Here is a 15,550-nt window from a genome sequence, read left to right on the forward strand (position 1 = left end):
ATTAAAGGGGTTGCAAAGGTAATTTTTTATTTTCTAAATGGGTTCCTTTAAGCCAGTGCATTTTTGATTCACTTAGCTTTTCCTTCGATTTCCCTTCAAAAAATGTTTTTTTCTTTGTCTGAATTTCTCACTTCCTGTTCCTTCTCTGTAAGCTTGCCCAGCGTCACAGCGTCTCCCCACAGGGATGCAGTCCCAAGGGTGGGGGTGACTAACCCCCAGCCAGAACGGCTCGTTTGATGGGGGCAAGCTTACTGAGAAGGAACAGGAAGTGAGAAATTCAGACAAAGAAAAAAACATTTAGAAGGGAAATCGAAGGAAAAGGTAAGCGAACCAACAATGCACTAGCTTAAAAGAACCTATTTAGAAAATAAACGAACCTTTACAACCCTTTTAAATCATTAAGAAATAAGTTATAGCACAGTGGTGTATCTGATAAGAAAAGGCTTTCCACCATGAAAGAAGACTAGTAAGCAAGGCCAACAAAACATTGATGACGATGTTCTTTATCTTTGCAGTAGATCCAGAAAGGGTAGAGCGGATGAATACATCAAAATACTGGGAAATCTTGGAAAAAAAAATTCTTGTGTCCATGTGTGCAAAGCTTATAGACTTATGCACACAAACTCAAGGCTGTAATTGCTTCTACTACTAAATACTAAAAGGGTGTGTGTATGTAAGCAGTCAGTTATTTTTATGCGTGGGGGGGGGGGGTTGTGTTACTCTTCTGTAATTCGGTGTCCCATGACAATAAGACATGAAAACTGCCACAGGGGTTAATTAATATAAAAAAAACACTGTATATGGTGCAGTATATGAATGGCCAGGCTTCAGTCCACCCAGCAAGGTAAACCCTGCAGTGCAAACAGGAAATCTTGGATGGAGCAGACCCTTTTATTGCTATACAAAGAGGTCTAAAGTAGCTAGGAGATGTTTTGTTAATTATGGATCTTCTGTTTAATATTTGTTAATATGTACTGAATAGTATGTGTCCAACTGTTCTTTTTTCTACAGATATGGAGATATGCGAAAGGAGATTGGTCTGAAGATTAGAGATATGTGGTATAATCTAGGTGAGACATCCATACACCTCTCCGTTATTACTTAAAGTTTTGCTGCTTGCATTATTCTTCTTTTTCACAATTAACAACCTTGTAAGCTTGTATAAGTGGGGCTCTTGCTTCTGTTTTGTCTTGTTATTACACTATATGACCAAATGATGGTGACACCCTTTTGAATTTTGGAGTTCAGGCCCATAAATGTATAGTTTGGTGTGAAGGAACCTGAGTGGCCGTCACCGAGCCCTGACTTCAACTCTACTGAACACCTTTTGGACTGAATTGGAATGTTGATTGCTAGCTTGGTCTTCTTGTTCAACATTGGTACCTGACTTTCATTATGCTCTTTTGCTTGAATTTAAAAATCTTAATTGGCACACTCCAAAATCTAGTGGAAATCCTTCTTATATGAGTGGAGGCCATGTTCATATTGTTGTCCATGGTGTTGAAATGGAGTGTTAAGTGTCATAAGGTGGTGCCCCTTCTGCTCTGGGTTGTTCCCCCTAGTGGTAGCCTGTCTTTCTTTTCTCATGTACTGTAGGTGTGATGGTCAGGTGTCAACAAACTTTTGCCTATATAGTGTATGTTTTGGTTATCAACTTTGTGAACTAGTCTTCAGAACATTGTTTTTATTTGATTATCTGTACTACCCTCCCTTTTCATTGCTATTACTTTGTATATTACCATGCTATATAAAGTAATATTAACAAAAAATATATTGGGTACTAAAAACAATATTTTTTGGGGTCTTATCACATAGTATGCTTTGCCCTGTTCTATAGAGGATCTATGAACTGATCCCCTGATGAATCGGAGCTGAACGTGACATGCCAGTTCAGTTTGTGTCTGCATTTTGACAGCAAACTGTGGCAGACCCTTGATGGCTCATGGGTGGCTGGATGTAGGGCCGAAACAACTAATCGACAACTAATCGATTATGAAATTAATCGATTACAATTTTCATAATCGATTAATCGGCCAGTAACATAATGGGGTTAAAAAAAAACTAAAATTAGCCCTTTATAGTACAAAAAAGCAAATCGCTACTGTAAATATTACTTTCACTGTCCCACAGTAAAAAAAAAACTTACAGTAGCGATTATTTGCTCTTTTTGTACTTATTTTAGTTTTTTTAACCCCATTATGTTACTAAACATCTCAGGCTGGGTCACACCTCTGTGTGTTTTTTGGTGCTTTTTGCAGAAACACACTACAGTTCATTTACATGTTTTCCTATGGGACACGTTCACATCCATGATTTTTTTTCAGCTGATGCGCATTTGGAAAGGGCAAGGACTTTTTAACGCAAAACTGTGCTATTTCGTTTTTTTTTGGTTCAATATACTTCAATGGAGAAGCTGCAGAAAAGCATGTAATGTGTTTTTGTGGCAATTTGTGTTTTGTAATCTGCCCAACAACAAATTGGCCCAAAAAAATTATATATATATATTTTTTTAGGCTATTATACGATTAATCGAAAACAATAATCGGCCAACTAATCGATTATAAAAATAATCGTTAGTTGCAGCCCTAGCTGGATGTAAACTGACTTGCATCCATGTATATCAGGCTACCTCTGATCCATCACATATAAGTCCAGGAAAAAAAAACGAAAACTATGTAGATCTTTTTTTTTCCTTTTTTTTTTTACCTGGACCTGAACGGACTTGGAGGTAGGCAGATGTAAACTGACACAATCCTGTTCACATCCATCTGCCCATACAGCTACATAGAGCATCTAATCAGGTTTGCTTAAAAAAACTTGACCGGCTCCTATCACATGGGCTTTCCCATCAGGACGCCTAACATGAAGAACATAATTGACATTGTATAGTAGTGTGTGGCTTTATTTGACACTGTCCAAAGAATCTAGTACATTTCATGTTAATTTTTCACCAGGTCCTCATAAGATTAAGTTCATCCCTTCCATGGTGGGACCAGTCCTGGAGGTGACGCTCACTCCAGAGCCAGATCTACGAAAAGCAACAATTCCTATCTTCTTTGACATGATGCAGCATGAATATAACTTCAGTGGGAGTGGCCATTTCCACATGGTAAGTAGCATTAAGCTTAAACAAAAACCTTTTTTTTTTTAGTAACAAATGGGGAAAAAAAATAAAAATTTCTGTGACAACCAACAAAGTTTTAGAAAGTATCCTTGCTATATCATTCACTGAGGGTTAAAGATAACTTCTGGAGGTGTAAGCTCTGCCCAATGGGAGGTTGGACTTGTAAGAAAAATGTTGCTTCTCCCCTTAGGACTTTAAAGTTGCTCTAGGCACTGCCAGGCTAAGGTTATTTTTTGTAGGATGTACTTTTTGTTTATTTTTCCATGTGAATCTACATCACCTAGGTGAGCAACTATTATGTTTAGTCCCTCTATAAGCCACAGAAAAACATAATGGGGTTAGCAGTTCCTACTGAATCAGACTGTTGGCATAGAGTACAATGTTAGCCAGTTAAGTGACCTGTTATAACAAGGTATTTGTAGATGCTTTTTTTGTCAGTGGTACTTTCCATTTGAGTTTTTTAGGGCCTATTTAAAAATAAAATGGCGAGCCAACCTTTTGTTTCGACTTCACAGTTCAATTAATTTAAAAAGCTTGATTAAGATTTAGAGGACCTCTACTGCGGAACCTGTGCCCTAAAAAGACAAATGGTGGACAAGAGACTACCCTCCAGTATTGCTTGTGGGCTCTCTGCAGCTGATCTTTTCTCTATTACTTGTCATACCTTGTTCTACACTGTGTATCTGGGTGGAGACATCTTGATAAAGGCTTTCTTTCTCTTACCAGAGCTTCCTCCCTGATGATTGGTCTTGATCTTAATGATCAAGAATAAGGGTGAGCTCCAGCGTGTTCGCATAGTACACGTGCAGAGCCCGCCAGGAAGTGTGTACAGCGCTGCGCTAATCACAGCCAGGGAGACATTGTCCCGATGCTTGGCTGCAGAGATCGGGAAATGTCTCCCTGGCTGTGATTAGCACAGCGCCGTGAACAGTTCCTGGCGGGCTCTGCACGTGTACTATGCGAACACGCCAGAGCTCATCCTTAATCAAGGACAGCAGGAGAAGTTGAGGAAGTGTAGATTACTTGATTAGATAAAGCAGAGACAAGGGAGATCCTTGCATTGAAGTAATCAGATACAGCGTTCTCTTCAGCAAGAAGAACTGTGAGCAGCACAGTAGTGACATCACAAAATCTTACTACAAATCTTGTGAGACTAGCAGTCAGAGACAACAGTGCATTAGATAAATTTACACATATGCTGCTATGAGGCTGTAAACACAGGAGATCTTAGACCTAGGAAGTGAACTGCTATTTTTTTTAGGAGGAATTCAAAACAAAAGGTACATTTTTTTTTTTTTTTAACCTGAGGCACAATTACCATTTCCAGATGATCCCTGTAAGATGGCAAAGTATTCTCTTTTCAGTTCAGGTTCACTTTTTAGTTCAGTATTGATATTTCTTAGGTCATCCCCATAGGTGTGAACACAGGGTGTGCCGGATGTGCCTGGGCACACCTTAATCACCCCATGTGCATTAGCATTATCGATCTGTGTGCTGGCAGGAAGATGGGAAAGATCTCACTCTTACCGGCTCTGCCATAAAATAAGTGTTTATGCACTTCTCTTTCACTGTGTTAAGTGTCATATATATGTATACACACACATGTGTGTTTGAGAATTGGGGTGCACACTCTAATGCAATAGGTTTCGCGCATTTATGGCCATCCCCTTTAGATTTCATGTTTTTTTAGCTTTTTTTTTTGGCTTTTTTTTTTTATACTTCTGTCGCATTAAAAAAAACTAAAAAAAAATTAATTGGAGAAGAAAAATGTCAGCATTAGTTTGGCCCTGTAACAATGACATATATAAAGAACTTTGCTTCACCCAACATATTTTCAAGAGCTTTCAGTAATAACCGATAACTTTTGAGCTCATTTGGAACAAGCTGTTTACGGAAACACACTATCAAACACTATTCGATCCATTTTAAATTCAAGCATTACATTCCTGGTCCTTCCAAATATCATCATTAGCAAAAGCAATAAAACATTTAAAAAAATGCCTGCCTACATTCGATTCGAAACCGATTAAAGCCAGTTCACCATTTTTGTTAATCAGTAGAGCTCTGCTTTATAAGAACCTAAGTGAATGTTGGACTAGACTTGGTAAAACAAGTGCTCCAACTTCCATCAGACACTTTAGCATTTTTCACTCCCAAAAGAGTTGAATGGTGAAGAATTAAGGCTACAGTGCTGGAAGATAGGAGATATCGCCCACCTGAAAGGACAGTAAAACTGCTCTTCTTTCGCAGGGAACTGCCAAATATATATATTTTTTTTATTTTAGGTGACTAATAGGGTCTATTTAACATTCATTTTTGGGAACATAGGTGAACAGTTCCTTCCTGGTGGTGCAATGTGATCTCTGATTTAAGAACAGAGTTCCAAGCAAATATGGCATAGGGGATGGCAGAGTGCATACAGTATGTATCCAATCTATATCCATTCATTTTTCACAAATACTTTTGTTTATCCACAGTAGCCATGTAACCTGCCAAAAAAAAGTAAAAAATGTTCTATAGTTTCCATTGAGCATGTACCTATGGTTTACTAAAGCACTGTATTCATGAAATAATTATTTAATATAAAAATTCTTGCAAACAGTGGCAGACCATAATGCAGGGTGCCACACCCCCCATCCGGCCCCCGATTTACATGCAGGGCGCCAGGTACATGGATTCCAATCTGTTTTTTTTTTTTTTAAGTACGTGATTAGAGCCAAAGGCTAGGATAGGCTTCAAAAAAGGGTGGGCTCGGGGTGCAGCATCCCACCCAGTTACACTGATTCTCCTCTCGGCCAATCAGGAGGGGGGTCTTGAGACCCAATTCCTGATTGGCCAAAAGGAGAAGCAATCCTATTGGCCTAGGTGGAGAAGGAGACGCACGGCCGCCGTAAGGAGACACAGGAGAAGCCGCCGCCCATCGCCCCGGAGGGAAGCGCTGCCCACGCTATAGATGGGGTAAGTGCGGGGGCGACCGACCCACCCACAGGATTGCCACTGCTTGCAAGAAACGTATCATACAATAGAATCTATTGAAGAGAGATTGCACTATGATGGCTCCAATTCCGCCTGATATATTTAATGGTTATGTATTCTGCAGTTTGAGAATGAATTGATTACTCGTCTGGATCAAGAGGTAGAAGGTGGCCTAGGGGATCGGCAGTACAAGGAACTTCTAGAGAAGCTGTGAGTTTTAAGTTGCAGATCTTTTCAGATCCTGTATTTATTAAAAATGATCTGTGGAAAATGCATGTATTCCTTTTATGTAGGTGGACTGTCTTTACTTTCTTCTGTATCCCCATTTCCATTCATTTCCTTTCTGTCTCCATTTATTTTCTATCTGCAGCTTATTGGAGCACTGTCGGAAACACAAGTATCTGTCCAGCTCTGGAGAAGTTTTCACCGTTCTGGTCAGCAGCCTCCTGGAGAACCTCCTTGATTACCGAACAATAGCCAATGATGAAAGTGAAGAGAATCGGATGAGCTGCACCGTCAATCTGCTGGTATCAAATAGTCACTGGCAAAATATGGGTGCACACCTATTACTGCTTTCTTTAAAATTGTAGAAAAGCTCCATCCACTCAAAGTTGCATTTTAGTTAAAAGAGGTGACTGGTGGGCTGAGGTACGGCTGGTTTGTTGTATCTGTAAGCTGTAAGATCTCCCTGCCTTCTGTCCCAGCTCTTTTCATGAAGTTTGGGGCGTTTGAATCCATTTTTGGGTGTTCTTACTCCTGCTGCATTGTTAATGATTGGAAAATAATTGAAGATCCGGCAGGGAGAGCAGGATCCCCTAATAATTGCTTTGGCTGCTATGTAGGCCTCAGAGCTGTACTGAGATTTCACTAACCAAAAGAAAATAAGGATATGAGTGCACTCAAATTACCATACAAAAAAAAGTTTTATTGATTTAATATATGAATGTCCTTGTAACTGGAAAACTGGAATATGTCTGAATAGACCCTTTCTCCAAGAACGTTCTCGATTTATTCTGCTCTCTGCATTACAAAATGGGGAGCAAAAGTCAACTTCAGTTGGGAAGTGAGGCGGAATCCTGACAACCTAACTGTTTGTGGAGTGCAGAGAATTGTGGGAAGGTGTCTCCTCAGAGCTTTGTGAGTTTGTTGACCATTATTCCATATTTGGTAAAAAGCTCACCAAAATCTGATTGTAAAATCTCTCTTAAATCTACCAACTGTGTAGTGCAAGCAGTGTTGCCAACCGTCCGTATTTTTACGAACAGTTCGTAAAAACGGGCACTTTTCCCCCCTGTTCGTAAATGTCCGTGGTTGCGGGAATGTGCCAGAAAAATTGCCGAGATCGGTTCGACTTGGAACTGCGCATGGAGATTCGAGGCAGGGGGTGATGGTGGCTGCGGTGGCACCGTAGAGGGGAGATGGGAGGCAGGGGGTGATTAGAGGCAGGGGGTGTTGGTGGCACCGCAGAAGGTGGGGGATGGAGACAGGGGTTGTTGGTGGAACCGCAGAGGGGGATGGAGGCGGGGGACAATAGAGGCAGGGGGTGATTGGAGGCAGGGGGCCTGGGGGAGATTGGAGGCAGGGGGAGATTGTGGCACTGCAGAGGGGGGGGGGTGAAGGTAGGGGGTGTTGGTGGCAGAGGGAGGTGGAGGCAGGGGGTGATGTGACTAAATAATTTGGCCTTATTATATTGAAAATAACAAAAATATTTTTTTTACCTTAATATCTACCTTAAATCACATTGCTATTTGCCTAGCGTACTTGTTTGTAGCCTAAATACAGAAATTTGTGAAATGCCAGTAAAAAAAGTAAATTTCGGGTGTCGTGCCAGTAAATTTCAATCTGGTAGGTTGGCAACGCTGAGTGCAAGGGTCTGCTTGATTCAATCCAAATAATTGGATAGATTAGTAGGTCCTGATACTACATAGTTTTGGTAAATCTAAAGTGGATTTTACAGTCAGACTCCAACGTGTATGGTCATCTCTAGACCACAGTAATAGTTACATCATTGCCCTTGTTTGGACCAGTACCATATATGCTCTTACAGTGAGTAAACTCTGCTCAATCAAAGGTTTAGAAGTGAGAGAGAAGGAAGCTTACAATCCTTGTCGGGGATTGTGGCACTAGGGTAGACCTTGTGAACAGCTTGGCTTTAGCTCCTGGAAAGCAATATAAGGAACGTTGTCAGATTTCGATTTAGTTTTAGTCAGGTTTTTGACTAATGCCATTTTAGTTTTGGATGTATTTTAGTCATCTAAATTGTTAGTGTTAGTGTTAGTTGTGTTAGTTGTATTTTAGTCAACAAAATCTCCATACATTATAGTCAACTAAAATATAATGGGTTTAGTCAAATTGTAATGCATTATTTAAGCATTTCTCTAGAATTTCCAAACTCATTATATACTCCTAAAATAAAAATCTAATGACGTGTTATTATTTATGGTATTAAGGATGGAACATGCACTACAGACACAGATTTTTGTCGTATTGATATATAACATTTTTATAAATAAAACCATGTTTCATAAGCAAACAAAAATATTGCTATTTGACAAACAGAAGTGCAACGCTAAGGCCCCTTTCAAACTGATGGATGGATCGGGTTCCGCCGTTGTCAGTTTTGTAGGCGAACCCGATTGGATCATCCATTGCTCTCTATGGAGCGGTGGGTGTTAACGGACATGTGTCCACTGACATCCCATCCAATCCTTTCCACTAACGACAGACGGATGGGGATCCATGTTCCATCCATATGGCAGATCAGATCGGATGATAGTCAGATGGAAATGGACAGGTGGTCTGTTCTCCATCTGATCACCCCATAAAAGAACAGGGGGCTGTGTCTGCTCTTCATCAGGGGGGATCAGCGTACACGCTAAAATTTAGTGTTTGAGGAAAATATTTAATTAAATTAACATGGTTATTTAATGGAGAAAGCTAAAGACTCATTCAGTTGAAAGGAGCTGCTGTGATCATTTAAAAAATGATCTGCACTATCTTAATGATCATAATAAAAGGGGGTTGGAGAAATTATATCTACACGTAGCGTGAACAACTGTCTACAACTTTGTTTTCGTTTAATATTATTTTAATTTTTTAACAGAATTTTTACAAGGAAAAGAAAAGGGAAGACATTTACATTCGGTTAGTATTATACCCTTTGATGTTGATGTGTACAGTTTATGTAAGAGGGCCAGCCGGTCACGGTGTATATGTCTTCATTTTAGGTATGTGTACAAGCTGAGAGACCTGCATCTGAGCAAGGAGAATTATAACGAGGCAGCATATACCCTACTACTCCATGCTGAGCTGCTGCAGGTGGGAAATCTCTATGACCTTTATATTTCTGGCCATTGATATTAAATAATACGGCGTGTTCCACCTTTACTTCATTACTATTTTATTGTGTTTTATCTCCCTCTAGTGGTCAGATAAACCATGTGCACCTCACTTGCTACAACGAGACAGCTTTACTGTGTACACACAGCAGGAGTTGAAGGAGAGGCTTTACCTGGAGATCATATCCTTCTTTGACAAGGGAAAAGTACGTTGACATTTTTTTTTTTTTTCTTGAAGCTTATCTTTGATGCTTTTTTCTCTATGTGCTCTTAAACTTTTTATTCGGAGGACCCAATTAAAAAAATTGATACTGTACTGGGGCCTAACAAGATAATTGTATTGAAATGTCAGCAAAGCCATGGAAAGACCTGGACTCAAAGCAGATTGCCAAGTCAAAATATAGTCCAAAGTTCTTTATAAACTTTTTAGTACCGTCACACAAAACTGCCATCATGTTTTTGGGGGCTCCTGGTAAAATCCATATGCTTTGAGCCACTCATTTTATACCCATTGGAGAGTATGCTTTTTATGTGAGCAGCCTTGCTGAAACAGTATCTCTCCTGAACTCCTAATATAAATACCTGCAGTCCCAGTGCCACTTAGATGAGTCTCATGGAAAAACCTAGAGACAAATAGATGGCGAAAAAAATTAACTGAACAGAGGATGTAAAAAACAGCTGGTCATATATGTAATTATATAATTATACCACTACTAGTAATTTCTACCCATTTCTTTTCCAACAATCCGCCCCATCAGATTTCCAGACACAACAGAAATCCTCCCACCCAGTACCACCCCAGCAGTTTTCAAGATTTTCAGAAATTGCATCCTGCCAGAATTTCACCCCTACCCCTAGTAACCTGCCAGGACCTTTTTTTTTTTTATTATTATTATTATTATTATTATTATTATTATTATTATTAGATTTTATTTTGACATTTTTATTACAAGTAAACAAGAACAAAATCAGTCAGTGAAACCAGAAAAAGGAAAAAAAGAACATTCAAACCAAGAACAAAACACCATTGCAAGCAGTCTCGCCATTGATACATTTGATACATCATCTAGATTTCACAAAATATACATATATAATCAAAAAATATATTCGTAAGTATCGGAAACATTCATAGATACTCCGGAGAAGATAGTATATATATCTTTACTAAGCCCCTCCCTACAAGCATACCCAATATTTATTAAAGTGTTTGTAATCCTAAAAAAAAAAAGGATCCTGTTCCCTTATAGCAGATTAAACAGCACGGTGCTTGTGCTGTCTAATCGGCCCCTCTCGAAGCTGTAAAAATGCCGGGCTGATCCTGCCACTTCCTGTGTCCCCCTCTGTGTCCTGACCATGATAATCAGGGCTGCTGAGCCCTGATTGCCGTGGTCAGTTTACACCACCCTCAGGGTCAGTGGTCTGGCAATGTTCACGTCTCTCGTTGGACCAATGGCATCAGGGTTATCTGAGTCACTGTAGCGCCTGATCTCGGATGTCAACCTACTTTTTGAACCAATTGGGAGACTGATGGTCCTTTTATCTCGGAGAGGTGGCTTCTTTGGTCGCTATCACTTCACTAAGTGGAGTGTCAGAGCTGGCAGCCCTTTCATGCAAGAAGCCGTTCTTGATCTCGCATCATATGGTGATGTTACGTCACCTTATGCAAGTAAGATCACTGCATACTCTGGAGGTAGTTCATGTGGTCAGAATTACTTGAATTGTCGGTATAGGTCAGGAATCCTGGTTTGTGCTGCCAGTAGAGCCCAGGATGGGCAGGAAGCATCCAAGTTAACTATATTTATTGGATCTGACAGTTCATTATTCAAGCCTATGGCTTGAAAGGGAAAGGTCCCCCACCCCTTTTTTGGTAAAATCATTACCATGATTTAGCACACGATGCATGTGTGAAACGCGTCTACGTGACCTCGTGTTGGTGTCTTTGGTTATATCACTTTGAACAATAATAGGCAATTGGAATTCCTGGATGTGCAGCCATTTCTTTTCTATCAGGTGTCAGTGGCTCCGAATTTTAAGGCCAATACATTGTCTTTTGTTCATGCATTTACAGAATTTTACCAGATGGATATCAAAGCCACGGAGGATACTGCTTTAGCCACAGTATGTTTCAGGCGGCAGAAGAAGTCCTTCTGGCAGCAGCAAAGTCCTTCTTAGGTGGTAGTTTCTATGATTGTGTCTCCCTCCATTCAAGTGTATTGCTTTAGTACATTCCACATAGTCATTATTATGGCTGCTCTGTATCTTGTGATGTACGATAAAGAAAATTGGATGTTTCCCACAGCTTGCCTGTAAAATCCTTTTCTTGAAGTATATCGTGGGACACAGAGGTCACGCCCCTCTTTTTTGGGATATTCATTGCTTTGCTACAGAACTGAGGTACTGCCTGTGTAGGAGGGGTTATAGAGGGGAGGACTTCCTATTAGACTATCTGCCAGTATCCATTCCCCTATAGGGGAGTATAACCCACAAAGTCGTCATTATGGCTGCTCTGTGTCTCGTGATGTACTCCAAGAAAAGGATTTTACAGGTGAGCTGTAGGAAAAATCTATTTTTTTCAAACCGTACATATTTGTCCATCTTCCTAATCCATTTGCCAAGGTTAGGAGGGTTGGGTGAAACCCAAGGAGAGGCTGTCAGCTTATGTGCTATAAATGGAGATCTCAAAATAGCCACTATCTGGTCACGATCCATGCTATTAGAGTTTACATATCCCAGAAGACATAAAACGGGATCTGGAGTCAGCCTGGTATCGTATACAGCGTTTAGCCAATCCAGCACTTCCTGCCAGTACCGAAATAGCTTTGGACATCGCCAAAAAAGGTGCATAAAGGAGCCAGGAGATTGAGAATATCGTGCGCATTCAGAGTTTTTTCTCCCATCAATTCTGTGCAACAGCTCTGGGGTACGATAAGCTCTATATAAAATAAAAAGCTGAGTCACTCTATGGGTAGGAGATATGTAGGCAAGCTGTACATTCTGTAATATTTGATCCCATATATCCCCTAGAGTCGCATCAATTTCTGCATACCATCTTTGGCTACATGGAACAGTAACTTTAGAAAGCAATTCAGTAGACTTTAGTGACTAGGACAATTTAACCTGAGCTACAACAACTTACCTGCTTGAGTGCCTTTCAGTCCATTGCAAGCAGCAGTAAGGGCAGCACAAGCTGACTTCTCCTTTGTACCTTTTCATGTAGACTGGTGGTGAGACGAGGGCTGGTGTCTTATCATACCCTACATCTCCTACTTGTATGGATAACTAGCCTCTAGTAACTGTAGTTCCCTTTATATGTCTATGCTGTCAGGTCATAGTCAGTGCTACTTGTGGCTTTGAGGAAGAGGGAAAGTCCCTCGAAACGCATTAGCCTGTTGGACTCCGTCTGTCTCTCTATGCGATGTGACATGTTGATATATATTTCACAAAAATGAGCATACCCCTACTGATATTTAAATCACAAACCCAGAAATCCTATTAGGTTGTCACTCCTCCTTGCAGGAGGTCACCACCGTAGCCAAAAACTTGCATTAAAATTGAAGGTAATATCCCACAGGAGAGAACCAAGAATGGTATACCCCCGGGGATATAAGGGGCTACTAAGGCAGTGCCGGACAGTATAATAGGTCAAAAAAGTTTATTGAAAAGTACAAAAATGTAATAATACTGGGGTGAATCATTTACAACATGTGGCCAAACAATAGCTAATCCTTAAAACCAACTGACAATTGCCAGCAAGTGTTGCACCAATAAACCAAGTTTATTGTTAATGTGCGTGCAAACAAACCACACATAAAAAACATTGACTGACATGGAAAACAGATAACTGAGGAAGTCCTAACGCCAAAAGGGATCGCACTTACTGGGATTCCCGTGCAGTAAAATCACTGTATATATTAGATAATAATACTGAAAAAATAGGGAACTAACAGTATGTGCGTCCCCACGGGAGAAGGGGTTGATAATGAATGTTGGATGATATAAAAAGGGGCTAGCTAATGATGTCTGATTGCTGGTAAGCTTGATCCTATAGCAATTGTTGAGATGCCAGAGAACTGCAATTGTCCTGAAAATGTGGTAACACTGAGGATTGCAAAGACCGGATTGTCCTATGTATGGGCTATTGAAAGAGGAAAAATTCATTATGGACATTAGCTCCCAAGGTTCCGATACAATCGCCTCTGTTAGATACGGGACACAAGAGAAACCGCAACGTGCCTAGGCTGAGATGCACATCTTAAATCAATCAGTATAAGTGTTACTGAGATATTCTCTATACAGCTATGTTCAAAATCCTCGTGGCTGACCGTTTCACTGTTCATAGGCACATAAACTGCGGCTTACAGCTTACAGTTTAGCCCCTTATATCCCCGGGGGTATTCCATTTTTGGTTCTCTCCTGTGGGATATTACCTTCAATTTTGATGTGACATGTTGAGCACTTAAAGCGGAGTTCCACCCAAAAATGGAACTTCCTCTTAACCCACTCCTCTCCCCCTTACATGCCACATTTGGCATGTAATTTTTTTTTGGGGGGGGGGAGTGGGGGCTTCAGGAGAAGGGGACTTCCTGTCCCACTTCCTCCTTCCGCCGAGGGGCTGCAAAGGCGATACGTCATATCGCCTTTTGGCAGCCCCTCCCTGTAGGCGATCGCCTGGGACACGTGACAGGTCCCAGGCAATCGCCTGTCCAATTAAACAGCGCAGCGCCGGGCCGCTCGCGCATGCGCAGTAGGTGCCCGGCCGTGAAGCCGAAAGCTGTCATGGCCGGGTGCCCACAGTGACAATGAGGACGCCGGCCTGGGAGGGGGGGGAGAGGAGCGGACCCCCAGCCGGCGCGTCGCTGGAACAGGTAAGTGTCAGTTTATTAAAAGCCAGCAGCTACACTTTTTGTAGCTGCTGACTTTTAATAAACTTAAAAAATAGGTGGAAAACCCCTTTAAAGGGGTTGTAAAGACAAACATATTTTCCTCTTAAATTAAAGTCTGACAGTAGCTGATAAAGTAAAAAGTAATGTTTTGCATTATAACTAGTTTGATACCTGTTGAAATCGAGCTGTTTTATTCACCTCCGTCACTCCTGAATCATTATTCTCACTGACTTCCTGGTTTTCTTGCTACATCACGGCCTAATGGGAACTACAGTTCCCATTAGGCTTAGCCTCCATGCCTGTGAGGGATAAGAGAGCATCTTCACGCAGGGCTGTAGTCATAGGGAGGGGGTGAGCACATTCTGCTTTCCACCATGCAAAACGGCTCAGATGCTGGTGGAAAGCAAGAAGAGGAGAGACAGGAAATGGCATTTTCAAACCTGGATTACTGTATTTTGGAGGTCAAAAGGAAAAACGAGGTAAGTGATATTTAAATGCTCTAGCTTACAGCAATCAATTGATCTAATAAAAAACGAACCTTTAGTGTTCGTTTAACGCTGATCTGTTATGACAAGTTTGATTTATCTGTTGGTTTGTGAGTACATTTTTATATAGTTTTTATAATTAAAATACGTTTTGAGGACAATGCACCAGACTGGTGCACCTTCTGTTTGTTCACAGAGATAGCAGGCTAAACGGACGCCTGATATCTCACTTTTGAGAGGAAGGGACTGAACATAGATCCCCAGTCCTTTCTCTGCAGCCTCAGCTGCTTGATCGATGGCTGAACAGGAGGCGCTTTGTACAGAGGCTCCAGTTTATTTAGTAAACAGTTTTTACTATGCTTCAGTTATGAATGAATACAGTGAGTGATCGGTGTTGATTACTTACTGTGTTCATTCAAAAAAGGAAGGGACCAGTAAATATGACATATTTACTGACACCCCCCATATCATCCTAAACCAGTGTTTCTCAATTCCAGTCCTCAGGCCCCCCCAACAGGTCAGGTTTTCAGGATTTCCATTATTTTGCACAGGTGATTTGATCAGTTTCACTGCCTTAGTAATCACCACAGCCTTTTCATCTGAGGGAAATCCTGAAAACCTGACCTGTTGGGGGGGCCTGAGGACTGGAATTGAGAAACACTGTCCTAAACCAATCCCCCTGTGTGCCCACAGCAGCCAGTGGGAGAGAGAGGAAGGGAAGTTGGCAGCACTGCGGGATGTGAG

General features: G+C 41.0%; 1 protein-coding gene across 1 annotated transcript in view; it reads left to right on the top strand.

Annotated features, from left to right (window-relative positions):
* DOCK5 (dedicator of cytokinesis 5) overlaps positions 1-15,550 on the top strand; it is a 187,757-nt gene that overhangs the window by 156,021 nt on the left and 16,186 nt on the right. The window contains 7 exon segments of the mRNA XM_040346102.1: positions 1,012-1,070; positions 2,955-3,109; positions 6,225-6,310; positions 6,471-6,627; positions 9,204-9,244; positions 9,328-9,418; positions 9,525-9,644. Of these exon segments, the coding sequence (XP_040202036.1) occupies positions 1,012-1,070; positions 2,955-3,109; positions 6,225-6,310; positions 6,471-6,627; positions 9,204-9,244; positions 9,328-9,418; positions 9,525-9,644 (709 nt within the window).

The sequence above is a fragment of the Rana temporaria genome, chromosome 3 (genome assembly GCF_905171775.1).
Source record: "Rana temporaria chromosome 3, aRanTem1.1, whole genome shotgun sequence".
Lineage (NCBI taxonomy): Eukaryota > Metazoa > Chordata > Amphibia > Anura > Ranidae > Rana > Rana temporaria.